The sequence below is a fragment of the Eutrigla gurnardus genome (genome assembly GCF_963514095.1).
Source record: "Eutrigla gurnardus genome assembly, chromosome: 22".
Taxonomy (NCBI): domain Eukaryota; kingdom Metazoa; phylum Chordata; class Actinopteri; order Perciformes; family Triglidae; genus Eutrigla; species Eutrigla gurnardus.
This window is the reverse complement of record NC_139933.1, coordinates 11,342,070-11,369,328: the sequence shown is the minus strand read 5'-3', so window position 1 is coordinate 11,369,328 and position 27,259 is coordinate 11,342,070. Positions and strand designations below refer to the sequence as shown.

Below are 27,259 nucleotides of genomic sequence, written 5' to 3'. Positions count from 1 at the left end.
TATAGCCTGTCTTTCATCAGCCTGCTTTTCCCCGATGCATTCCCAGTGGCTAAATGGAAAAAGTGGACCAGCTGTGTGCTCATTCACACATGACGACTTATTAGCATTGCCGGTGGCTAGTTTTTCTATTGTTGCACGTACATCCTTTCTAATTATTCTACATCAACTCTGTCAATGATATCATAAGAGTGAAATGACCAACGTTTACTTCCTTCTCTGCCTGTTTCCCACAGCATGTTTCTCAGGATGGGGCCAGTCTCATGGGATAGCCATGTTTTGTCTCCATGACAGCTATGTCACTCAGCCCTCTCTGCAGTGACCCCTGCACAGCAAAGGATGCTGGGAAATAACAAGCACTTTTATCCCGGTCAGGATGACAAAGATGGGGAGGATGAGGAGGAGGAAGAGGAGCAGGCAAGGGAGAACACAGAAGAGGAGCATGAACGTGACGAGGAGAATGGAGAGTTAGAGGGTCTGGAGGAGAAGGACATGACGGGAGGACGGCAATCCTGGGAAGGGAAAGGTGGTGAGGCGGTGAAACCAGCGGCCATCGTGGTCGGTAGACAGAGAGCAGACCGGCCGCCGAGGCCGGGCAACCTGGGTAACCGGGGTGTCGCATACGTCTCCAATCAAGCCCCGCTGCATCATCAACCAGCCAATAAGCAACAGCCTCATCACATCGCAGCCAATCAGCAGCTTCATCACACAGGACTCAATGCGCTGCAGAAGAGACGAGCGCTCATGGAGCGCAGCATGACAACGTTTGCTCCCATGGAGGACACTTTCCTGACCATGATGGTGTTCCGCATTGGAATCCCCGACATCAAACAAACAGTAGGTGCATGTTCTCATCAAAGACGCTACGTCCAAACACTGTGCAAACATTTCATTTCAACAAAGACACCTACAAATGAAACAATCCCATGTTCCTCATGTAAAATTCATGAGAAAAATCACATAAACTTTAAAAGAATGAACTGTCAAACTTAGATATTTAAATATCTTGTTATCCATTTAAAAAAATGTAAAAAAGTCTATGTGGTACTCAGCAAAAGAGAGAGGGATAGCTTGCTTTAAACAACAACAAAGATAGCTCAGGCTGCTTAACATAACACAGTAATAGTGCATTTGACTTATCTAAGGTTTCCTGATACTGATCTTTGTGTAAGTACAGATAAAACATTCGCACATTACAATTTAAATCATATTTTTTTTAGCCAAATAGTGTGCACACGTGTACAAGCACATCTGTTATTTCAAAGCGTTTTCATTTGAGAATCCCACAAGCCCGGGGATGAATCCCAAAACGAAGTAGGAAAAAAAAAAACCCAGCTGTAACACCATGTAAGCATCTTCCTTGGGTCAGGTATGGTCATAATTAGTTTCCAAACCTGAAGTCAGTTTCAATTCACACCAGCAGCTCTGAGCTGTACAGTGGCAGTAGGTGAGAATTGGCCAGCCTGCACACAACATATCCAGGTGAGAACGGGTGCCCTACCGTAACCCCTCCCCCACGATCTTCCTTTCTCCATTTTCAACTCCCTGTACATGCCGACTGTTCTACATGTCAGCTAATCTGCCCTCAATACAACAGTAATTGCTAATTATCTTATAGGTTGTTAATGAGTCTGGGGAGAGCTGGGGAAGTGAATGACGCTGGAAAAGATTGACTATGTGGAAGGCGTCCGTGTTGTGCTTAGGTCTTCGTCAGCTGCAGGCATCGTATTCAGCTCTACACCCCAGACCTCGCAGCGGAAATAACACTGAGCTGAATTAGGAGAGATCAAGAGAGGGAGTTAATATTAGGAGCTGGTAAAAGAGAGCGAGAGGAATGCTGTAAACACAGAGCTGGGGGCCGAATATTCAAAGAGGAAGATATACGCATTTCCTAAAAAACATAACACTACATGGTGATGGTTCATAAAACTCTACTGGATCTGGACAAGTACTAAGATCTCAGAAAACCATTAGGGATGTAAAACGACAATGGGGAAAGAAATGTCATTCTTATATATAATATACGTTAAATTAGACTTATTGGACACTCAATCTTTCCCTCTTTCACACACACACACACACACACACACACACACACACACACACACACACACACACACACACACACACACACACACACTGTAGAAATATAAACGCTGCACTATTACCCTCACATAAGAACACACACACACATACTTCACAACTCACTTATGCACATACACATACGCTCATCCCCATCATGTGGTTTTCCTCCCAGGGACCACCAAGACATTGCTACGGCAACGGGTGCCTGCCTCCACTAATGAACCGGTTGCCATGCCAATAGAGTTGGCTGCACTATCAAATAGTGCAACCTAGTGGGGGGGGGGAGCTGTAAAGGGGGGGGGGGGGGGGGGGGGGGGCAGAGGGGATATGAAAGTGTGCTGAGCTGTGCAATTTTACTTAGAGCTCTCTGAAATGGAACAATAGCACGGATGCATACGTCTCATTCAGACCTCTCAGCCCGGTTGTTAAAGCCCTACTACCGGTCAGCTCCCTCCTCCGGCTTCAGACTTTAATAAGAAAAGGACAAAAAAGATGGCCCTCCTGTGGAAATGCAAGGAAATGTAATAATATGAGGAAATGGGCACTGCACAAATCACCGTGAAATCTATTTAGGCCTACCGCATGCATCCATTGAGCCGCTGGTGTATCACAAACAGACATTAAGAGGCAGTAAGTCTCTTCATGCTGGTTTGTTCTTTTTCTTCTTGATTGTGGTACAAATATGACATCATGCAGAGATAAAAGGGAAAACATATTTTTAAAAAAAGGGCAATATTTATCCCAGTATAAAATCTTAACTTGTGAAAATAAATCGACCCGATTATCCTGCAGAATTCATCCCGTTTCTATGAATGTGGCAGATGCTTAATTATTTAAAAGTAATGCATTCATATTCTGCCCACCCCACATTCTCATGCATCCATCATTCACCAACTGATGTTAAAACCGTCATTATTACATTATTAACCAAACTGAGTGTGTGTGTGTGTGTGTGTGTGTGTGTGTGTGTGTGTGTGTGTGTGTGTGTGTGTGTGTGTGTGTGTGTGTGTGTGTGTGTGTGTGTGTGTGTGTGTGTGTGTGTGTGTGTGTGCGTTTGAGAGAGAGAGAGAAACACAACCATTCAATTATTTATCTGTTTAATTATAGTTGACTTTTCTTAGAGACAGCTGTTGCAGCGAAAACCGACCAGGTAGGCGAAGTGTGGCTCACCGCAATAATTAGTTGCCCAGCCTCATTAGTTCAATGCCAGAGTCAATATACATTCATGAGTTTTAATTTCTCCCTTTTTGGTGTTTTTGGTAGAAATCAAGCATTCTGTAATTAGTGTCGATTAGTTATTTCCTTTACCTCAGGGTTGATTTTAAGTTGTTTACTACTATTTTTATTCTATAATAGTGTAATTTTTTCAGATTAAACTATTTCTTCATTGTGCGTAACTACTTTTGGTGGGTTAACAGGTCCTTTCATTTTGATACGAGGCACTCTGCCCTCTAAAAGCTGTTGTCATTACTCATAAACCTTTAACATTCCAGCCTCTAGAGCAGGCATTGATGGGAGAAACATTAGCTCAATTGATCGCTGCCCTGTGTTTTCTGTGTGTCTGTCAGAGGTGTCTCCAGTTTGACCAGGACTGCACTGTGTGGAGCGCCAAGCACCAGATCATCTGCTCCCTCAACGAGTCGTTGTGGGACGCCTACAACTATGGCCTCTTCCAGCCGGCTGGAGACGGACGGGACGCCAAGTTCCTGGAGGAGGAGAGGGCCCTGCGAGACTACTCACAGACCTTTGAGAAAGGGGTTCCTTACCTGGAGGTACGGTGGTGGAAATACTGGGAGAGTGACTCCGTGCAGGGCCATAGCCAGGATTTTAGATTTACTGACTCTCCCAGTTGGAGCAACGCCCCTTTGGAAATCCTTACTAGTTGCTAAACATGAAAATTGTTAATTTTATATTGTCATCATTTCAGTTATAAAGTCTATGAATTTAAATTCCCCCAAAACATACATGTTGGTTCAGAGACGTATCCACACTCCCAGGAATAACAAGCTGGTAAATTTATTTACTTTGCCTAAATATGGTCAAATTTAAATATAAGTCTAGAAAATATACAAAAAAAAATCATCCCAAAAATGTCCCAAAAAGTTTTTGCTTCAACCACATAAATTCCCACAAAAGGGAGTCAGTTTCCTCAGTGGTACTCACTGCCCTGATTAAGTGGTCTCTGTTACTGAATGTAAACTACAGCATTGTTGCGGACAGGGAAAAAAAATCACAACAGCATCTTTTGTGTGCATCTTTCAACCTTTGCAGCTTCTGTTGTTTAATGACATTAACTGTTGCACTGCATAAATAAAAGTTATTGCACATAACTAAATAAAAACTGTAAGTGTGTTCTACAATAGCAGACAAATTACTTTTTTTAATAAGAATTCCCATGTTCAACACAGTAACAAGCCAATCTTGACAAACTATCCGCCTCATGGATGTTATTGCATTCTGTGCTTTATTTAACCTACAAATCAGATTATATTTCTCCACTTTTTAGGCAGTGGGCTGCAAGATGACATCAATATGAAGTTGTCATGCTGTGATACAATTATCTCACAGTGCCCTCTGGTGGTCCAGCTGCTGTACATGTCGATGAGCCGGGTGGGGCTGAGAAATATCCAGCACTCGTTGGCTTCAAACCAGAATGTTTACATTCTTGACAAGGTTCCAGATGAGGCCTTGTAACTCAATTCTGCTCCAGAGCAGAATGTATCTCACAGCTCCATGAGTGCATGTATTTATAACGTAATGCAAGTTTAAATAACTTGAGTGCTTGAATTGAACCAGTATATCCTGGTATAGAGTCGTTTTTGCATGGCGTGTGCCACCTCTTACTAAAACGCACATTGTAGTTGTACTATTGTAAGTATTAGGCTCCTTTCTCCTGGTCAAACACACTTCTGATGCTTGAAATACGCAGCTGTTCTCCGGTTGTCTGAGGTGTCTCTATGTCGTTCAGCCCAGCTGTCAGCTGCTAGACTTCTCTCTCACCTCCACAATCCTCAATGGTTCACCATCACATTGCAGCACTGAAGTGAACATAGCACATCCAGTCAGGTGGTGTCCCATTCAGGGAGAGAGAACGAGAAAGCAAACCCGGGCATGTCATGTTCATGGCTCGACGGTGTCTTTGAAGAATGATTCTCTAGACCATATTTTACACCATTGTTTTTTTATTTCTACTGCCTGTCTATATTACAGAAAATTAAAAAATATATGTATAACCAAATGAATTGTTTTTAGTTGTGGTCAGGAAGGAACCCTTTATTTAACAATGGTATAGGTGTTAAAATAACAGGGCATATTACCATGAGTGCATTATATTTAGATATATGATCCTATGATGCACATGGCTTTATATGGATATGTAGAAAACTACCCTAGATACCATATCTGGGCAGTAAAAGAGGTTTAATCATCATTAGAATAAATAATCATTAACTATCGTTCACTGTCTCAGCCTTCTTGATTCTATGTACAAAATTTCTATTTTTAGAAAGACATTTCTACAAGCCATCTATAATTCTTTGAATCCAAATAAACCTATTTTTAGAATTCCGCTTCTATTCCCAGCTCTGCTTCTATACTTATTTTAAATTTAAAGTTCACATTGTAAAACATCATCTAAAAAAAATCTATATTTTTTTGTTATTTCCACTATGTACGCCATCACTGATAAAACTGTGTTGCAGTATGATGATGAATCACAGTACTCACACATGTCTTTTTCTGGTCTTCAGTTTAGGTACAAAACCAGAGTTTATAAACAGACAAACCTGGATGAAAAGGCACTCTCTAAACTGAGCACAAAGGTATTTCTTCTCGTTCTCTACTACATCTTGCTGGTGCACAGTATTCATTTCCACTCAGACAGTCATTTCCTTCCTCTTCTATCCCTCTCAGGCCAGTCTGAAGAAGTTCTTGGATTACGTTCAGACTGGAGCAATAGAGAAAATGGCAAAAGTCCTTGATAAAGGTCTTGATTCAAATTTCCATGACCCTGACAGTGGAGGTGAGTTCGCTTTTGACTAGATTCATTCTTTGATTCCAAATAAATGATGATCAAGTGGTGATATGAAATGCTTACCTTCACTTACACCTTTCTGCCTGCCATCCTCCCATATCCCCCTGCCCCTTCCTGTGGGTCAGAGTCCCCGCTCTCTCTGGCCATACAGTCGGGCCTGCCCGTGGAGGGCATCAGGATGCTGGTTCAGGGCGGCGCTCATTTGGACTTCAGGAGCAGAGATGGCTTCACACCGGTGCACAAAGCTGTTAGGGCCCACAATCACGCTGGACTGCTGGTAAGGACTTTTGAATTAAAGTCACACACATATTGCAAACACACTCAAGTAGAACAGGCACAGCGGACAAAATAAATTGAATGATTAATGTAAGAACGCTGCGTCAAATGTGGGTGGTCATTACATTGAGAGATGATGAGAAGCGCTTGACAGATCCTTAGATACTGTGGGCGGAACACTCTTGGTTAGTTTCACGTCGTGGCTGCTGTTGCTCTCTACTAACGGAGCACTTACAATTGGAGGAAGAGAGGATTTTGAGCAGCAGCATCACGAGTAAAATAAGGTCCAGCCATATACCCAATTTCTTTCTTTCTTTCTTCCTCCCTTCCCAGCTCGTCTATTTCTCATTACAGACAGACGCAGACCCACATTCATTAGAAAAGTAATGCTTTTCTTTTATCTCTCCTTGCCAGGCTCTCTTGTCCCTCGGTGCATCTCCAAATTACAAAGACCGCAATGGCCTGACCCCGCTGTTCCACACTGTACTGACAGGGGGTGAAACCTCCTGCTGCGAGACCTTGCTTTATTACAGGGCGAGGTTGGGGACGAAGGACGAGACTGGCTGGGACGAATCCCATCAGGTACCAATAGACAGTTTAATATTAAAAATCTATCCCTTCCTTGCTTCCTTCCTTCCTTCCTACATGGTTTCATTGTTCCCTTTGATATTTTCACATTAACATTATCTGGTCTTTGTCTCTCTTTATTCAACTTGAGCAAAGCACCAACACGTCCCTGATCTCTGTGTTTGATGTCCACGTACCAGCCCCCTCAGTCTCTTAGCATTTTCTCACACTCCTCTCCTCCCTGCCTTCCTCTCCATTCTCTCTCTCTCTCTCTCTCTCTCTCTCTCTCTCTCTCTCTCTCTCTCTCTCTCCTTCCTCCCCTCCTTCTCTCTTTCCATAGCACAGGGATGAAGAGGAGTTTGGAATGGAAGAAATACATAAGGTACCCATCATCCCAGCATCTCATCAACCCCTGCATTCTTACAGAGGCAAAAACACTTAAGCTATAATAATAATATTTTCATTTTATAATAATAAAAATGTAGAACTGAATGAAGTGAGCACATAGTTTACTTTAACCTGTCCAAAATGGGTCATCTCAAGCCGAGTCCAGTTGAGAAGGAGCATCAGATGTTACCTCTGTCTTACTGTATGTGCTGTGCATCGCCTGCATTATGTTTCTGTGACGTCCTGTTAAATTTGTGTTTGTGCTGCGAGCCGGTTGTCATGGTATTTTATTTTGGTATTGCTGCGTTCTGAGATTTCTCTCTTTACTTTGTATGTATCTTGTGATATTTTAGTCCCTGCAGAAATATATGAGAAAACCTCTCAGTGTGCTGGAGACTAATTTCTGTTGTTTTAATGAATTTTGTTTCCTTTCTTTTCCACCACGGCGCAATGTAATTGGCTCTGACCTGTTTTTCTCTAAGAGTAATTACCGATCTAAATGTGGATGTAAGACATATTATCTCCCTTTCTTTGTCTTTGTAACTCTTTTGCAATATCGTTCATCCTTCTCTCCTTTTCCACTTAATTCTTTTCTGCTGAAACCATTACATAAGAAATCACCCTCTTCAATCTCGTGCGTCTCTTTCTATACTTTTGTTTAATTAATTTAATCTAATTCTAACAATTTGTGGACATATCTATCACACTGTTGACACCAAAAGGCTTGCCAGAATGGTTTTGCCCAGCACTTGGAGCATCTGCTGTTTTATGGGGCAGACACCTCCTCTCAAAATGCCTCAGGGAACACTGCACTTCACATTTCTGCCCTGTACAACAAGGCAAGTATGGAAACTAATTCCTTTTATATGACTCTATTATTATCATAATCACTGCTGCTGTTTTTTTCTAAATATGGTAACCCATTACGTTCCCCCTCTGAATGATCAGGAAAGCTGCGTCCGCGTTCTTCTGTACAGGGGAGCAAATATGGAGGCAAAGAACAAGCATGGTCAGACTCCTTTTCAGGTAAATACTTTCTATTTTATCTTGTTTTCAAAGTGAAATAGCATTTTTTTAAAGAATAAAAGCAGATTTAGCAATAATTACAATAGCTCAGAATACATACATCTTTTTGTATTTTTTGTGATTGCAGGTTGCTGTAATGTCTGGCCACTTTGAACTCGGGGAAATCATCAAAAACCACAAAGATTCTGACGTAGGTAAGCTTTTGTGCCAGTCGGACTCTTCTGAGGGCGCTGTCAACTCTTACAATCAGTTCCCAATACCTGCTTTTCTTTGCACTTTCCTGAAACTATCATGTCTTTGGCCTTACAATCTCCCTTCTTTTTCCCCTAACAATCTACCTAATTCCTCCCTCCATTTCATCCTGTCGCATCAAACTCCACTGCCCCTCCTCACTTCTTACTCCTTCTTACTTGTCACCTCTGACCCCCTCATCTTCAGTGCCCTTTTTGGAATCACCAAAGTATGTATCCAAGCGAAAAGAGAGCGCCCACACTCTGCCTCTCCCCTCACTCCATTCCCACCCCCTACTGCGCGCTAACAGCGATAACTCCATGACCCAGTCTGACCCTCTGACCCTGCCCAACAAGGCTGCGACCAATCCCAACCAGGGCCAGGTACTGAGGACCATTAGGTGGATGCTCATCTGCTGATCTTTGTGATATTAAATATGCTTTTGCTGATATTGTCTTTGACTTATAGTAACTTACAGGGATCGGCGTTGATTCTGTTGATATGGGACGTGGTGTGTTTCTGCAGGGCCAGCGCAGGGCCTCCATCGGCATGAGAAGCTCCAGCAGCCCGAGGACTCGTGCTCGCTCCCCATCCAGAGGGAGAGGAGGCCAAAGTGACACAGAGGAGAGGCAGCGGCAGCCAAGAGGCAGACAGGGGTAAGAAGTCTGGAGGGAAAATATAACGTGTACAACGAGAGGCAGAGTGGTGGGTTCTTATTCTGGCCAGGTCCTGTAATGTCATCTAGAAACAGGGGTCACTAAATCTCCAGTTACCATCCGCTGTATACAGAGAAATTTGTGTCTCACATGCATAATATGTGCTATTTATAACTGAATGTAATTATAGTTTATTGTGGTAGGGATGGACATTGTTGTCCTGCAAGGCAGCAAACATAGAGGAGCATGCCATGGCCTGAAATAAGTTTTAAAAATGTCAGACAGTGGTGAGTCTACAGCTATGGTAGCGGCTCTGTGTACAATAGTGTTTACAACGATGAACATTAACATGCTGATGTTTACCATATTCACCGGCTTAGTTTACCATGTTAACATGCTAATATTTGCTTATTAGGAATAAACACAAAGTTGGGGCTGATGGGAAGGAGTTTTAAAATGAACATTTGACATGATGATGAGGTGTGCCGGATCACCGAAGTGGTCCAGGTCAGGGCCAGAGTGTGACACTTACCCGTCCACAAAAATGATTAGCAGCAGGTGTCAAAAAAGGTCAAAAGACTTCACTGGGGACGGTCAGAGTTGAAGGCATTAGTTTAATCTCAAACAGGAATATAAACCCGACGTTGCTCCGGAGCCAAAACTGAAAACAGAGTGCCGTGCTCCAGTCTAAATAGCCCAAGTTTTCCCCTCCTCCGTCTGGTGGATTCTCCACCTATTTTCTAAATAACCTATCATCACCTCTGGAAGCAATGATATCACACTTTCCCCAAAATTGGGCATCTTCCGTCCTCAGGATCTATGTGGGACAGTTTTGGTGTCTGGACCTCTCTTGTCCTGACACCATTATTTCCAGTGATTACCAGAGTTTATATTTAAAACCTTCAGTTTTCATTTTATAACAAAATTTCCAATTTGTATGCAATAATATATTTCCTTTAATCCTGCAATCATTAGATGTGGATATTATTGATGGTTAACACTAAGCATGTTTAACTATTTAATACAGAGTTCTTTGAGATGAAGGTTTACTGCATCTTTTCTTCATCATCATTCATCATCTAGAAACTATGAACGTCTGTATCAAAGGTGGTCCTGATCCATCTATTAATTGTTGAGATACTTCAGTGTGGATCGGACAGACCAGCATTTCCTGTCTCTTCTACTGTAGTTCCTCTAGTTCTGTGTGGGGACAAATAAAATAAAAAAACATAATGTATGTACTTGCTTTATGTGACTTTTTCAATTGAAACAAACTGACATTCATTTCTATTTCTTTTATACTAACTGCCAAAATAGTGTGTACTTTAGAGTATTATTAGTAGTACAGAATACACTGACTGTGTTAAAATTGTTGGCACTTTATATCACACTGTTTACAAGATTACAGCACTCTTACTGTTGTATGTTGTATGTGTTGTTATGGCTCAACCACTGAATGTCTCTGATGTAGCCTGACGAGCTATTTGTCGTCTCACTGTCTCACTTGTTTTTCCGCAGCGTGTGACACAGTCTTATCTGTTTTCTAAGAGACTCTCTCCTCTTTCTTTCTGTAGTGCAACCTCGGCGGCCAGTGGGGGAGGTCAGATGAAGCGTATGTACAGCGCAGTGCCCGGGCGGGTCTACGTCGCCACTCGTACCCACACTGCTGGTGGAGACAGGGAGCTCTCTCTGAACAAAGGCGATAGAGTTAAAGGTGAGATAGAGCCGAAATCTGCAACGGGGGGTTTGGATGCCGCAAATAATGTAAACTGTATCCGAGACATCAGCAGCAAGAAGAGATGTGCATGAGGGAAAAGAGGATTGCATACAAGAGAAATGAAAAATCACCAGCAGACACATCCGGTCATCAAAAAGCAATACATGTTCCTCGCCATCCTCAGTGGATTGTTCAATGTTATTATAAAACAGGTGGCTTAAAGTAAACAAGGAAGGTTGAGGGAAAGACAATTTAGGAGTTTGCGACAATTGGTTTACAACCCTAATGAAATTGTGTATGCTATCTATTTATCTGTGTATTTATCCGTCTCAGTGTTAAGCGTAGGAGAGGGGGGATACTGGGAGGGAACGGCCAAAGGTCGCACCGGCTGGTTCCCTTCAGACTGTGTGGAAGAGGTGGCGCCTCCCAGCAAAGACAATCGACCAGGTAAGACAAACCTAGCTGGAGCTTCGCCTCTCTATTGTATTTAAACAATTACAATTAAAATTACATTATCCAAGTCTTGTGCCATAAAATTAACAAGATACACGACAATAATAATAAATTGCATAAAAATTGGAGAGAAAATGGGTGACGAGCTCCCTCCGGCTGGAATAATCCTCTCTAACACCCGGCACATGTCACACTCATGTTTACCAGAAGGCCCTTTTGCAGCAGACAATCACTTTTCTGCTATTTTCACAGCTGCACTGTTCACGCAACAAGCAAACCATATGCCACGTATAAAACGGGGTGCAAATCCTTTTGATTCGTCTGTGCGTTGCACTGACGGAACAACACTTCTACAAAAAGACAGAGAAGGTGTCATGGCGGAAGCTGAAGGTTTAAATTAAGCCTATGTTTTCCCTGCAGAGACGCGCAGTGAGAAAGCCAAGAGGAAGCTTTTCCGCAATGTCACCGTCGGAGCCTACGACGGCACCGATGGCCCCAGGTAGGAAAAGTTCCCATGACCCTTACAGCTGTTTATAGGTCAATGAGTAAATTGGGGAAGTCTCAACTGCTGGAAAAGTGGGGATGTTTGTCCCAGAATGTACTCCCGATGCATGCTGGGAAAGGACCCTGGACAGGATAGGATTCCAATTTAGAAAATAGATCGACTCATAAAACAAGAATAAACTTGATTGGCTGCAGCCTCTTAGAATCTTGTTCTAGTTCAGATGAGCGTGTGTGTGTGTGTGTGTGTGTGTGTGTGTGTGTGTGTGTGTGTGTGTGTGTGTGTGTGTGTGTGTGTGTGTGTGTGTGTGTGTGTGTGTGTGTGTGTGTGTGTGTGTGTGTGTGTGTGTGTGTGTGTGTGTGTGTGAGCAGCCATGTCATTTGCAGCTCTGTCCCTTTTGGTTCCACCTGACAAATCCACTTGTCTCTATGATACCTCCGTTTCCTCTGTTGTTGCCTGTTTACACGGAAACACAATAATGCCATAATTAAAAGTAGAGAGGGGGTACTTCTCCTCCTCTATTGCATCTCTCTGAAGCTGCAGCTGTCCAACATGAAGCTATGTGTGTTTGCTTGAGAGTTAGTGTGAATTTGAATATGCCTCTGCGTGTCCTTGCGTGTATGCACATCATCGGGCTGATGAGTCATGAAGGGGCTGAGGCGGCAAGCGTCGGTTAGGTCTCTGGGCTAGTGAGAAGGACTGACCAGTCACCACCCCGGGCTTCTACAGCTTCTTCCACATTGCAGCAGACATTACCCCTGTGTGCCAAGCCCCTCTCACTGTCATTCAAAAAAAAAAAGGCATTCACTTGAATGCAGCTGCGCTTGTGTTCTAAATGGAAATAGCAACCACTGGGGTTATAATACCGATGCTAAGCTGGTTAAGCGTAATTGCAGCACCGTGGTGATGCGGTGCTCAATTAAGAGCGAGGTGATCGGGGGCCGTGTTCCCACTGCAGCTAGGCATTTGGGAGAATGTCAATTGCTATTTTCGAGAGGGATGGAGAGAGAGAGTGAGTGCTCGCTAGCCAGTGCGGTGATGCTTTAGAGGAGAAGAGGGAGCGAGAGGAAAGTTTGCAAATGTGTGTGTTCGTAAAGCCAGGGTGAGAATCAGCTGTTAGTAATATCTGTGATCTGTGGATGTGCAAACGCAAGCACTGTCTCTCCCTCTGTCGCCTTACATTTATACCCATCCCCCGCATCCCCACACCGCAAATTCTGCTCTCCATCGCCCCTATTCTGCAAGCAAACCATCTTCCTACCAGCACACACACACACTCTCCCTGTCATGATAATCACTGACATCCTCCCTGTTTCTCCCTTACACATTGTCTTTCTCTCATCCGAAATATGCGGTTCGCAGACCAGCACGCTGTCTCTCTCCTCCTCGTTCCCCACCTCTCTCGCTCTCTCTCCTCCACTCTCGCGGCTCTCTCTGGCTGAGCTCTCGCTGGAAGAGCGGGAGGAGGAGGAGGTGTTGGTGGTGGCGGTGGTGGTGGTGGTGTAGAGCGAGCGGGAGAGAGGAGGGGGGGACATGGCAATGGGGGGATGCGGAGAGAGAGATTTCTCTCTCTCCCTCTCTTCTTCGTGGCCGTCACTGGGCCCCAGAAACAGGAGCGTGTGGTTCATTTACAGGTAGCGGCTGTTTCCTCATTCATTGGCTGGCTATGGATGTGAGGAGAGGACAATGGAGAGAGGGGAGAGGTAGATGATGCTATTGAGAGGCCGTGCCTTTTCAAAGACAGACTAATACGCTATGTATTCTGTGCGTGTGTGTGTGTCTCTGTTTGTGTGCGTGCGTGCGTCTGAAATATATGTATTATTCCTGTGCATGTGAATATCTGTGGTACGGAAGTGGCTCTTGGATTGAGACTCTGCAGCCTGTTTATTTCTGTGTGTCTCCGATCGCTGTGTGCGTGTGTGCTAGTGCATGAAAGGGAGCACATATTGATGCATTTCAGTCAGACAGTGTGGGTGTATTTCATTCTCTTTGAGTCATGATTTCTTTAAGGAGATATTTTTCATTCACCAAGACCTTCCCATATATATATGCATGTTCCTTTAAAAAATGCTATTGTCACATCCCATATTTTTTTATGTATCCCAGTGTGTCATTAAAAATGGGAGGTATTGTAAATGTACAGACGGATGAGAGTGAATGAGTGGCAAGAGTGTGGTTTGTCAGTTCATTTCGAGCTCTAATTTGAGATACCAGTCTTTTCTGTGCATGTGCTGTGTGTGTGTGTGTGTGTGTGTGTGTGTGTGTGTGTGTGTGTGTGTGTGTGTGTGTGTGTGTGTGTGTGTGTGTGTGTGTGTGTGTGTGTGCATGCAATTGTGTGCATGTGCATGTGTGTGTGCGACTATATACACTGAATGAAATATTTGTGGTTTTCACATGTAAGTGTTTACGTCATAGTGCTTGATTGCTATGGGAGTAACTCTCCTGTCCATATATGTATGTATATGTGCTGTTCATCTGTCTGTCATGTCTTCCAGCCACAGTGACACCCGTCAAAAGCTTTTGCCGGTGGTGTGTGGATATTGTCCCCACATAACCAGTCTATCTGCATGTATATTCAGCAGGTGAACGGTTAAAAAGCTGCCTTTTTTCTCAGTAATTGTGGGTAGAGGAGAGAGATGACTCAGGAGGGAACATAATAACCCTGGTCTCTGGGAAGCTTACAGCTTCATTGCGGCCAGTTCAGACAGTAGCCAACAGGGATTAAACAGGGGCTTTTACGCTTTTCGTGGCCCTAATTGGTCAGGCAATAGTGGTCAGTGTGGTGACAAACCGATTGAATAGCTTTAATTATGTAACGGAAAAGCAGGTGTGTTGCCGCACGCCAGCCAGACGACTTCGAACTACCTGGAGGGCTAACACAGGCCGTGTTTCCCCCCCTTGTAGAAGTGGATGGATAAAGAGCCCAATGGATATGTCCACCCACTCTTTGCTACTTTGATCCTCAGAGAGGGAAAGCATGGTGGAGGACAAGGTGAGAGAAAAAGGAATGAGGTGTGAGGAGCAGATGGCTGGAAGGCGGCCGTGCGTTGGCGAAACAGTAACATTGATGGAGAACACACAAGGGACGGACCTCGGTAGGGGAAACTAGCGATCGTCTGTTCAGTGCTAAAGTTCCCACTTGGTGTTGAAGTCTAGATCTTTAGGCCTGTAGACCAACGCTCGTGACTCTGCTGCACCTCTGTGATCCTGCAGCCAAACTTTTATCACATGCTCTGCCCGGATTAAACACACAAACTTGTCGGGTCTGCACTGTAAGAGGCGGCGTGGAATATCATATTACTGTTGTTATTTTAGGAGCCGTATACACATGGGTGTTTCAGAAGTAGCGGAGGCAGAATTAAGTTGGAGTGACGCCGTTGTCTGCCAGACGCAGAGAAAATTCAAGTAAATCCAAATATTGGGTTAGGGTTATTTTTAAATCATACGTTGTGGTTTTTCTAAGTGTGTACATGTCCAGGTTACCCTGCAGACCTGATCGTCAGGAAGCAGATTAAATGGTTGTGTTTAGGTTAAGATAACGGATAGTTGGGTTAACACCTAAGTTTTGCGTCTGTTGACCCAAGCAAATTGTAACTGAGAATTTGTATGCAGCCTGACATATTCAATATAAGACCAAAAGACTATTCTCATGAAAGTCTAGGTGTGAACGCATACACATTTCACCCACACTTCCTGTTTGAAAGGAGGAGGGCCAAAAAAAAACTGTATTCCCAATGGAAGCGGTGTCCTTGAGTGTACCTGGAGCATTTTCACTGCATTTTTGGCCATCATCACTCTTTAAAAAAAGAAAAAAAGACAATCCTTCGACCAGGCGACTCATCCCGTTCGCTCACAGTTTGGCCCGTCTACGAGTTCAAAACCTTTCATTTGATTTCAGTCGGTGTCACTCTGAGTTAAGTTGAGGAGCACATACTAACACAGCAATGAGTTGCCTAGGAAAGAAATCTCTGGAATTCCGCTTAAATCACATGAGCTCTGCACGAGCCCGAGGCTCTCTAACTGAACCGGGGTGAATTGACATTGTTAGAAAGTCAAGTCCAGAAATGAGTCATGAGATGTGTGACAGTGTGGAGTCAATTTAGCCAGTCCCGTATTAGAGAAAGTGTTGTAAAGCGGGCATGGCCAAGAAGTCCCAGGCATGGTAATAAAATCACGAAAGGGCTCGTTGGGGCCAGCTGCTACACTACTCCGAGAAGTCTTATAATAAGATTGCATCATCAACGTGATCGTGATTGCCTGTGATTGTTTCTGCTATGGTCGTTGAGCAAGAGGTGCGGAGACTAGAGGGCAGCCCGACTTCTTCCCTTCTATAATTCGAAGTGTCATGTATGACCGGCGGTGGTGCACTGGCGTCGTGAAACGGTATCCTCGCAGAAGCTGCCAGGAGCATTGAAAGCTAATGCAGCAATTTAGGTGCATTTGGAAGTTTCCATTATCAGTGAAGTGTATGTGCACATTTTCCTAATGTGCCCCCCCACCCCCACCCCCACACCCAAGTGCTTGTCGGCTCGAGCTGGATTAGTCCATAGCATGGAATGTCATCTCATATACACCTCCTCCCATTGTGACACTGACTGCATCCCTGCCATCAACCCTTTTGTGCACCAGCGACTTTTACATGACATTCTCAAACCAACATATCTTTTGCTGCAGTGTGATTTCATAATGTGATGCAGTCTCGCTGTTTTACACACTCGGAAAGTGCTTTATTTGCATGACAATAAGACTTTTCTGTTGCTATAGAAGTCATATAGCGCTGTTCCTCTCCAATTCTCTCCTTTTTCTTTCTCCCTGTTTCTCCTCACCCCCCTTTCCCTCTGCTCCCTCTTTACTCTTTCTAAGTGACTACATCATTAAGGAGAAGTCAGTGCTCCTACAGAAGAAAGACAATGAGGGCTTTGGTTTTGTGCTTAGAGGAGCCAAAGGTGAGCCTCCCAAATGTACCTTATATTTTACCATCCCTATGGATTTCTCAGTCTCAAATGCTCTTTTTCTGTCTTTCCAATCTCTATCTCTTCCTCCTTTTCTTACCCATGTTCTTGTCATTGTCGTGCTCATCCTTCTTGTCTTGTCCTCTGCAGCTCAGACTCCCATAGAGGAGTTCACTCCAACGCCAGCGTTCCCTGCGCTGCAGTACCTGGAGTCTGTCGATGAGGGGGGTGTGGCTTGGAGGGCGGGCCTGAGGATGGGGGATTTCCTCATCGAGGTAAGGACAACATGCATTTTGGAGGAACGCACAAACTGACCCTAGCGTGACTTAATCCTAAATTTAATCTGAGTTTGACTATTCCGAAACCACAGTCAGGAGAAACATTTTTAAAAATCGCCATTATTGATTAACCTTGCATTTCTGGGCCCATGTTGTTGTTTGTTGGTGTATATTTTTCATTTTCAACTATAGTACAATAACTGATAGGAAGTACAATATTGCATTTGTAACATTTGAGTGAGGGATTAGAAATGAAACATGCCTTTTTAACCCTTTTAGCTCACATCCTCGGTCATATTGTGCACCTATTTCACAATATACTGTATGTGAAATATATATTTCTTTGTATCAAATGGTATCTTATGGGTGTCGCATCAGGAAGGGCGTCTAGCATATTTTATGGATCATAATATCAGATTTCCCATGTTACAATAGATCCTCTATGGCAACCCCAAACAGGAACAGCCAAAAGAAAAATAAGCATATATCTAATTATTAATCGATAAGAGGAAAAATATACACCATTTTTAATAGTCAGTTGCCTAATAGTCAGGCTATAGATTTTATACAGTGTATCTAAAATATATTTTGTATGAAGTGCATTTTAGTCAGACTTGGTGGGGGGTTGCTCTATTTGTGACCACTTTTCCTTATTGACGAGGCACCAGAAGTTCAGGCAGCAACTTTCTGGCCCTTTCAAAGTTCCTTGGTTGCCTTAAAACGACTCAGTTCTTGTGATTGTTAAACCTCTATTAAAGCTGACAGGAACTGCTAATTAGAATTCCACCTAATATGAGTCACTTCTGCGGCTGCCCAAGCCTTTGTAACTGTGATTTACTACCGTCGCTGCTTGAACGTCTGGTGCACTCGTCCGAAACATGGGAAAAGCGACATTACCAGCGGTGAACCAGCAGTGTGTTTTTCAGTTTTTGTGTCCACTCGCTGTAATAATAGTCGTTTTCCATTTAAATCAGCTCTTTCTGCATTCAGTCCTTCCGTGACGTTGCGTCTTTCAGGTGAATGGCCAGAATGTGGTGAAGGTTGGCCACCGGCAGGTGGTCAACATGATCCGACAGGGCAGCAACAGCCTCATGGTGAAAGTTGTGATGGTTGCCCGAAACCCTGAGCTGGAGGACACTGCTCGGAAGAGAGGTAAGAGTCAAACTTTCCTGGTATATGTAATTTCCATCCTACGTTGATGATGTGACGACAACGCTGATTGTGTGTTTACTTCACCCTGAAAGCCTGTTATAATGTGGTTGTCATTGGTGACTGCATGTTTACATGAGAATACGAAACATTAAGTCTGCATTTGGCTGGCTTCCCTTGGCAGCCCCGCAGCAGACTAAAAGACTGACTCCTCCTGCCATTGCCCTGCGCTCCAAGTCAATGACATCAGAGCTGGAAGACATGGGTAAGATGGTAGAGGGGACAAAGGACTGAATGCAATAAATAGAGGAGGGGAGGTCTGGAAAAAACATGTAAAAAGTCAAGTTTTTCCTTTCTTTGCTGGGGGTTACCTTTGAAATATGTGTTAACAGCTCCTCTTGAGGATGATGGTACAGTACCATGACACTGTTAGGGATATACAACGTAAAATATCAACATAATTTGACGCAAAGAGCATAGAAAATTATCGTAGTATCGTATCATAGTACTGGTCTGCCTTCATTCACAAACTGCTTTTTGTTTTCTTTTTCTTTTCAACCAAACGTGCTGCTGCATACAGTGGACAAAGGTGGGAGAATCACAGAGTTGTGTCCTCTCATGATCATTTCTGTCCCCCATCACCATTCCTCTCATCACATCAGTATTCCCACCATCACACGTGTCTAAGTATGTATTTCATCCTTTCATCCGCCTAATACCCATGACAACACAGCAGTTCTGGTCGCTCCTAATTTCTGTTTCCCTGAATTGTGTACGCTACAGCTGCCTCTCCGTGGAAAAAGAAAGCAGGTGAATATCAGCCTTAATCATTACCCCTATCAGCCTCTGAGCTTTAATTAAAAGTTAGCCTGTTTGGTGCTCTTTTTTCCCCTCCTTTTTTTTCAGATTACGAGTCCTCTCTGGGTCCTGATAAGAAGAGGACCGTCTATCAGATGGCACTTAGTAAGAAATCCCTCTCGCCGCTCTTGTCATACTTTGAAAGCGTGTTTTTTTTAAAACCTTGAGGGAATGGGAGGGAATCCTGCTTTTCTAGTTTCTGCCTTTATTTTATGCTCCCTCTCACTGCCTCCCTACATTTCTGCCCTGCCCCTGCTTGTTCTTTGTTTTAGATAAACTGGATGAAATCTTGGCTGCTGCCCAACACACTATTACACCAGACAACCAGGGCCAGAGGGGTCATGGAGGCAAGAGGGACCGGAGCAAGAGTATTGTTCCCAACATCTCCAATGAGGTACTGTAGGGAATTGAAAGGAAATGGTTGCAGTTTGGGCCATCATTTGGTTTTTAGACTGAATTTCCTATAAAATATATGAACTGTACTGAATCTCACACAGAGCTTCTCCACTGCATTAGGATGTAGCAGATATTTAGTCTTGGAAGTGACTAAATCTAGAAGATGTTTCCTATCATTAAAGCAGTGTGGTCTTAAGCTCCTTTTTTTCTTTTTTTAGCTGTGTGTTCTCTTGCTCTCACTGCATTTTACAGAAATGATTGACAATGGACCACCCACACCAAAGCATTTGTTTAAGTGTGAGTCAGGTTGTGTCCATTCATCCATGCTCTGCTGCCTGATAGTCTCATACTCGGACTGACTGCTTCTTCTACATTGCATTATACTGTATACCAAATCAATATCGGCTTAACCGCCAAAATCCTTTTATTTGATTATATCTGAGTAAATGTTTCCTCTCCTCTCTTTACTCTCTCTTTCCTTTCTCCTTTTTTCTTTTGCTCCCTTTTTCAAATTGGTGTTTCGACACCTGAAGCAACCCTATGAGCAGCAGTCATCAGTGAGTATGGTGCAGCCCGGACCAGGTTTTGGCTACAACCAAGCTCATTTTCAACCAGGCCACGCTCAGCATGCAGTGATGATGCGTCAAAAATCCATTGGTAATGGCAATTGTCATGGAATGATTACTGCCTACTCAATAGTGTCTGTTTGTAAGTGCCTTTGTACTTGTTCTCAGGTGTCACAGAGGAGGAAAGGCAGTATCTTCACCCACCTGCTGTGAAGCTGGCTCGCAGCCTGTCTGTGCCGGGACCAGAGGAAATCCCCCCACCCCCTAACACATCCGCTCCAGAGCCACCTTTATCAGCAGGCCCTCATCCTGTGAGAGGTCCTGCTATGCCCATACCCCCTGTATCTCAAGCCCACTACCAGGTCCAATCCCAGCCAGGGAATGCTACTCAAGCAGGCTGGGAGAGGGGAGTGCCTGGTGGGAACCAGCAGGTCGTGGTCCACACCCTCCGCAGACAATCTGATGGAGTGTGTGCCAGAGAGCCGGAGGCGCCCCGGAGAGGTGGTGGTAAGATGGGAGGGTTAAGGAGAGGCTACAGCAGTGCTACACCACCGACGAGTGCTAAGCCTAAGGCCCAACCAGCGCCACAACATCACCCGCACATGGCCAACCGGGAGCAGGGTGGAGGAGTCGGCAGGGGGGTGGCCAGGAGGGGCGGTCGAGGGGCTCTGATGAAGCAGTCCAAAGTGGAAGATGGGTTGAGACAGCACCGAGGAAAAGGAGTTGCAGCCAAAGAGAAGAGCTCCATCCCCATCCCCACCATCATTGTCAAAGCACCCTCCACAAGCAGCAGTGGCCGAAGCAGCCAGGGTAGCAGCATGGAGGCTGAGCCGGTCCAGGATGTAGAGGACAACACCTCGGCAGATACAACCTCAGACAGCCCCAACACCAGTCTACCCTCACCGCTTACCCCCTTGCCACCTCAGCCCCCTACGCCCACATCCTTACCCTCATCGACCGCTGCCCCATCCGTTTCCTCGCAGCAAAACCTGGAAAACCTGTCTTACACATCGACATACGGTACGTCCTTTGGGGGAGGTGCGCGCAGGGAAAGGGAACGTTTCCGAGATATGAGAAGAAAGAGTGCTTCTTTCTTCCTCTCGTCGGAGGAGGACATTCAAGGAGAGGCGGGGGGAGGAGCAGGGGAGGGGGGAGGAGCACTCGGGGCACGAATTCAGCCCTTACAGGGCTCGCAAATGGAAGTGCCCACCCCTCGTCTACGGCCCTCCAAGTCTATAGATGAGGGCATGTTTTCTGGAGACAGCTATGTCCACTATTCCAGCAGCATGCCCCCAGCCTTTGGCCTGCCTGAGTATTCTTCACCTGTCCTCAGTCAAGACGGTCAGCCCAAGTCGGCTCCCTCAATGTACGGCTCACAGGCCACTACTACCTTCATCCACCCACTTACAGGGAAAGTTCTGGACCCCTCGTCCCCACTTGGCCTGGCCCTAGCTGCAAGAGAGAGGGCCCTAAAGGATGACCGCAGGACACGCAGGGAGGAGAGACACTTTGGTCGTCAGCTTTCCACAGTGGGAGCGTTCCCTACGCCTGTTCAGACCCCAACTCCTTCTCTTTTTGCGACCCCTACACAATCGACCTACACGTCCCCCGTGTCCGTCCACCTGAGCTCCCCCACCACCCCCACCTCGCCTGCATCTATGAGCAGGCCACAGTCGCCTAGAATATTGCGTTTGGGGGGAGGAGGTGGGGAGAGGATGGAGAGAGAAAAGGAGGGAGGCCCCAGGGAGGGTCTTCGAGTTCGCTTCTCAGAGGAGCGAACCAGTCAGTATTCAACCCAGTATTACCCACAGAGCCCCAGGGAGAGAGAACGGGAAAAGGAGGTGTATGACAGCAGACCAGCTCCACCCATGCAGCCTCCTCCACCTCCAGTTCAACCTGCACCCCGCAGACCTTCCTTTCTGCAGATGGATAGCGCTCCCAACAGCAGCTACATCCCTCAGTATACCGTCCCCACAGCACCAGCACAGACACATGAAACCATGGCAGAAGGAAGAGCAGGAGGGGGTGGAGGTCTAGGACTAATGGTTCTCCCTCCACCGGCTCCCTCAATAGATGTCGATGATGAGTTTGTCTTTGCAGACCCATTGCCTCCACCTTTACAGTTTGCTAATGGTAAGAAGGAGAGAAACCAGGAATATCCTCAGCAGCATCAACACTTGAATCAACACTCTGCTGCTGCTGCTGCTGCTGCTGCTGCTGCTGCACCACCTCCCCCACCCCCTCTTCCATCTATCAAGCCCTCAAATGCTCCCCAACCCTTTCCACAGAGTGGGGACTCTGCTGCCTCCAGCCTTACCTCTTATGACAGCGAGGTAGCCAACCTTACACAGTCGGCTCTCTCCCCTTCTTATCCGTCCCCACAGATATTTCTCCCTCCCTCCGCCACCACCACCACCACCTCTGCCGTGTCTTTGCCTGCCATGTCACTACACAGACCTCAGCCCATGTCTCACTCTCACCCCTATTACAGCAGCTCTAACGAGCCCTCAGTAGGTGATCACACCCCGGCCCAGGATAGAGGCGCCGCCGCCCTCACAGCCACCATGACATACGCTACCACTACCATGACAGCCACTGCCGCCGCCACCACCACAACCTCACCTTCGTCCTCTGACTACAGCCTCACCATGGCCGAGCCCAAGACAGGGGGGAAAGCCGCTGACCATACTCATCACCCTACTATTATATCCAAGAGCGGTGACTGGCAAGACGCCGTGGTGGATTCGGGCATTGAGGAGCTGGACAGTCACAGCAGTAGCGACCACCATTTAGAAATGCTAGGACTGAGTGGGCTGAGAGGAGAGAGGGGAGGGATTGGCGGAGATGGGCGAGGAGGAGAGGGAGAGAGAGGAAGTGACCATCAGGATCTTTGCACAACCTACTCAGGTGGGCAAACATTTGAGGTGCACAGCGCCAAACTAGCAAACCCCGTGTTTCCAAAGATGACTCATTACAAGGAGGGAGGAGGGAGGGCCCCGCCTGTAGCATTGCGAAGGCAGAACAGCACCCATCCTGCTCCGTTGCAGTTGCAGAGGCAAAGCATCCCAGATGACATCAGGTTAGATGGAGCTTTCGTAGATGAAAGGAAGCGCAAGCAGAGTCAATCCAAAATGGAGGATGGCTTCAACACCGCTCTGGCTGCCTGCTTAGAGAGGCCGATGGACCCTCGCTCGGTGAGCTGGGTCGAGGTCGGGGAGCATGAGCAAGATGGAGACGGAGTACAGAGGGGGAGTATCGTCGTGGACGGCCGAAGGCTTCACTCGCCTCTTTCGGGTGTGAAGGCGAGCATCATCAACGAGCTGAGCTCCAAGCTGCAACACATGAAGAGCATGGATGACTGGAGCCACACTCCAAAGTCACCCACCATGCATAGGTTTGTTTGTTTCCATCGACCGGCCTTTTGATATTAAAATGGATAGTTTGCATATCTGCTTATTGCAATTGAAGTTTGTTGTTTGTGTGTCTCTCAGGTATTCCGCGGATTACACTGACGCTTTTCACAGCCCCCCCTCCGGCCACTCCACCTCACCTTTACCCACCTCCTCTCCACAGCATCGTCAGATCCTGACCCCCAATCTGTCGGCCACCCCTTCCGTCTCGCCTTCCTCTCAGGTCCCAGCTCAACACAACTGGACCCGCTCCCCGTCCCCACAGATACCTACCTCCCCGGTTCATTCACCACTTCCCCATTCCCCGACCTACTGCCCGTACCCAACGTCACCGAAGCATCGATCCAAGTTTCGCAGGCAGACTTTTGATTTCCAATGCAGTCCCACTAAAGACATGCGGTCCTCAGTCTCACGGCGGCGAGCTCCCAGTCCTCTTATCTATAACACTGAACAGCAAAACCCCACCCCTCCCAGGCCTTCCTCCCTTCCCATCCTTCCCAGTACACCTGTCTACAACAACCCCTTCGACTTCCCCGGGCCCCTCACTCCTCCTTCGCCTGGCCTCCCTCTAGGAGATCCCTACAAGACTTCAACTCCTCCACTGTTCTCCCCATCTGGTGTGCCAAGCGCAAACCCCCTACTTGTCTCCCGCTCGTTCTCCCCGACTCATTTTCGCTCTGGAGCTGCCTCCCCCATACACTTGCCCCCCAGCCCATCCTGCCTCAACTACCCCCATCTCACACCTCCTCCGCCAGCCAAACCCTTTGCCGTCAAGCCCCTCCCCTACTGGACCAAGTACGACGTGGCCGACTGGCTGGCTTACCTAAATCTGGGTGAACACAGGGAGCGTTTTATAGACAATGAGATAGATGGATCACATCTGCCTTCGCTCACCAAGGATGACTTCTTGGACCTGGGAGTGACCCGTGTGGGACACCGAATGAACATCGAGAGGGCGCTGAAGAAACTCACTGACAGGTGAGGGAAGACTAATAGACTCTGGAACGCATAGAGGCACCCGGGTCAAAGGTCAAAATGGAAGCACCTGATGGTGACGGAGAGTCAGTGTGTCATCCCTTCCATACAAATTAGCTGGGCCATCCCCATTTCTCCATTAGATGCATTTAATTTGAAAAAGTGATCTCATCTTCCCCCCGTAACTTATCTCTTTATTAGCCTGTTTTATCAACCCGATTTAGTTTGCTCTTTCTTTATTTCATTTCCGCCCATTCTTATCCCTTGATTTGCCCTCCTTCTCTCCCCAGGCGGCTCTCCTCTCCTTTGCATGTCACTGCTTCTCCCTGAGACACAGACTGAGAGAGTGAAAGGGTGATTCACAGATGAAAAAAAAGGGAGAGACACAATTGATGGACAATGACAGAAGGTGTGCAACAGAAGAGCAGGGGACATCAACAGGTTGTGTTGAATTAAGTCTTAAGGGCTGGAGGTGTGTGTGTTGGGGGGGGGGGGGGGGGGGACTATTTTTTCTCGCAAATTTGCTCCACATTTAGAGACTTTTGAAATGTGTGGAAGAAAACGGTACGAGGAAGACTAAGAAAACGACTCTCTTCAACCGAAAATACACTTTCAAACTTTTGATGGACAGGCATTTAATTAACGCACCATTTTGTGCTGTAAAACACATACACACATATACACACACACTGATACTCTGGCACACACTGGCAGATGGATTCTTACACCATCTGCCACTTCGCAGCATTCAAAACTTCAGTGTGAGTTCAAAGGAAAGTTGCTGTTACGGGGTAAATCCCTGATACAATGTCGGCGATTGTGGCTGTGCCAGAAACTGTGGAAAACGGTCACATCCTCACATCCGCTTTGAAGCTTTAAGCAGATCTGGGTGTCAAACGAGTCCAGGAGCCACAGTCGGAATATGAGAGACGTGTTTGTAAATGGTGATAGAAGAAAATGGTAGAGAATAATAGTATTGTTTTTTATATATTTGCCATATTCCCCCAAATGAAGCCCCAATAAGCTTTGTATGTATGTACTTTGCGAGCACTAAATATATCTTATATGTTAAACGGGATTCACTATTAGTAGAACCATATGTTTTGTACAAAGTGCTGATCGCAATCATTCATTTCAGAACTGGATAGGGTGTTTATAACTTGTTGAATTGAAGTTGTGCATAATGAGGAACGTGCAAGTATCGAGATGATTGTTGTTGTGAACAAAATATTTTTCCTGATTATTCTATAGAAAGGAGAGGAATTGGGAGAAGGGGGGGTTTTGGTGTCGTGTTAAACTGCGAATCATCTTTTCTCAGACTTTAATGGCGTTTCTGGCCACAGCACAGGTCGAGGTACGGATCCGTCCTCTCAGATGCCATAATGTTGACCGCTCTCTTTCACACAGCAGGTGCAGTGATCAAAAAGGGCTTTTTACTGCTTCTCCGTCTGCCTGACCTCCTCGACCTTCAGCCTCTGTGAGTCCGTGTGTCTGATTTTGTGCGCGAGTGTTCGTCAGCCTGCATTGGTGGCCAAATGCTTTCCCTGTCCTAACACCTTTCTCTTTCTAATGCCTTTTTCCAAAACATATTTATAATGGTCAGAAAACATTGTTTTTTTTCCCGCACTAGTTGACAATCCCAGTGTTTTCCCGTTCCACACATTAACCCTCGAAAGGAAATACTCTGACACACTTTTCGAAATGTTTTTTTCAGGGTAATGAACTTGAAGTAAATACTGTATATGTTGCATAGAGGTTAGGATGAATGCCCTGGAGTTTTTAAACGTGCCAGTTTAGCCATTTCCTTGCAGTGAGCTCCACTGTAAGGCAAAGACACATCATTTCTAGATCTATATGTAATGATGATGGTGATAACATTAAAGTATAGCATAATAAAGATAATAATATTAAGTATGTAAACATTTTTAAGAATCTCCGTCTTCCAAATAGTGTGGACAAATTCTTTAAAGCTTTGTTTGGTTTACGTTTCATTTTGGGTTTTCTGTAAATACTTTCTATACTGCTCGCCCTGTGTTGACCCCAGTGAAGCTGACACGTTAGTTAATGTGCATTTTCTCTATGTGAGTTTAAAAATTACGACTCTGTATTCTCATGCTGAGCATCTCATGGTGGACTATTCTGAGAAGAGAAAGGACTGAGCAGTAGTGTAGAAAGCATTACATATACTATGATTTAAAAGAGTATTTTAGGTCTAGTGAAATGCATAATGACTATGACTACATACAGTGTGAGCATAAATATACAGAGATAAAAAGGTTTATATAATATATAAATATATATATATATAAATAAAGTTTTGCTTTAAATAAAATAAAGTATATACTGATAATCAATATATGATAGAGGTACAACTAAAGTGTTGAAATAAATGCTAAAATAAACTATGGCCCTGTCGTTATTCTCTTTTCTCCTTGGATTCCCTGACAGATTCACATAATGATCCAATTTAAAGTGCTGTGTTTGAATTGAGTCATTTGGCAGCGGCTCGTCTCAGCCCCGCGGCGGTTGAACAAAACGTTGTTTTCAGGTCCAGGATTATATTCCCATCAGGCTCGGTGAGCTAATAGGACAAAAGAGTCGAGCTCACGGGGAGGGAGAAGATGAGATGGCTTAATTCAAAGCAAGCAGCGGCTGCATTTATGCTGCGAACCCCAAAGACGCCTGTAAGGCATAAGAAACAATGGGAAAACAACTCTGGAGGAGATACATGTGTTCGCTAGCATG

At 45.4% G+C, this 27,259-nt stretch overlaps 1 protein-coding gene across 1 annotated transcript; it reads left to right on the top strand.

Annotated features, from left to right (window-relative positions):
- Window positions 1-278: 278 nt before the first annotated feature.
- LOC311032984 (SH3 and multiple ankyrin repeat domains protein 1-like) lies at window positions 279-26,921 on the top strand. Its single transcript, XM_084040107.1, is given in 27 exon segments — window positions 279-320; window positions 322-834; window positions 3,651-3,854; window positions 5,832-5,903; window positions 5,995-6,103; window positions 6,241-6,392; window positions 6,806-6,973; window positions 7,299-7,340; window positions 8,068-8,184; window positions 8,294-8,371; window positions 8,499-8,565; window positions 8,810-8,985; window positions 9,128-9,258; window positions 10,833-10,972; window positions 11,309-11,422; window positions 11,849-11,927; window positions 16,794-16,876; window positions 17,033-17,157; window positions 18,177-18,312; window positions 18,494-18,574; window positions 19,093-19,119; window positions 19,216-19,272; window positions 19,440-19,561; window positions 20,097-20,220; window positions 20,298-23,523; window positions 23,621-24,517; window positions 24,805-26,921. Coding segments are annotated over 27 exon segments (7,116 nt in total). The 5' UTR covers window positions 279-284; the 3' UTR covers window positions 24,845-26,921.
- Window positions 26,922-27,259: the final 338 nt, after the last annotated feature.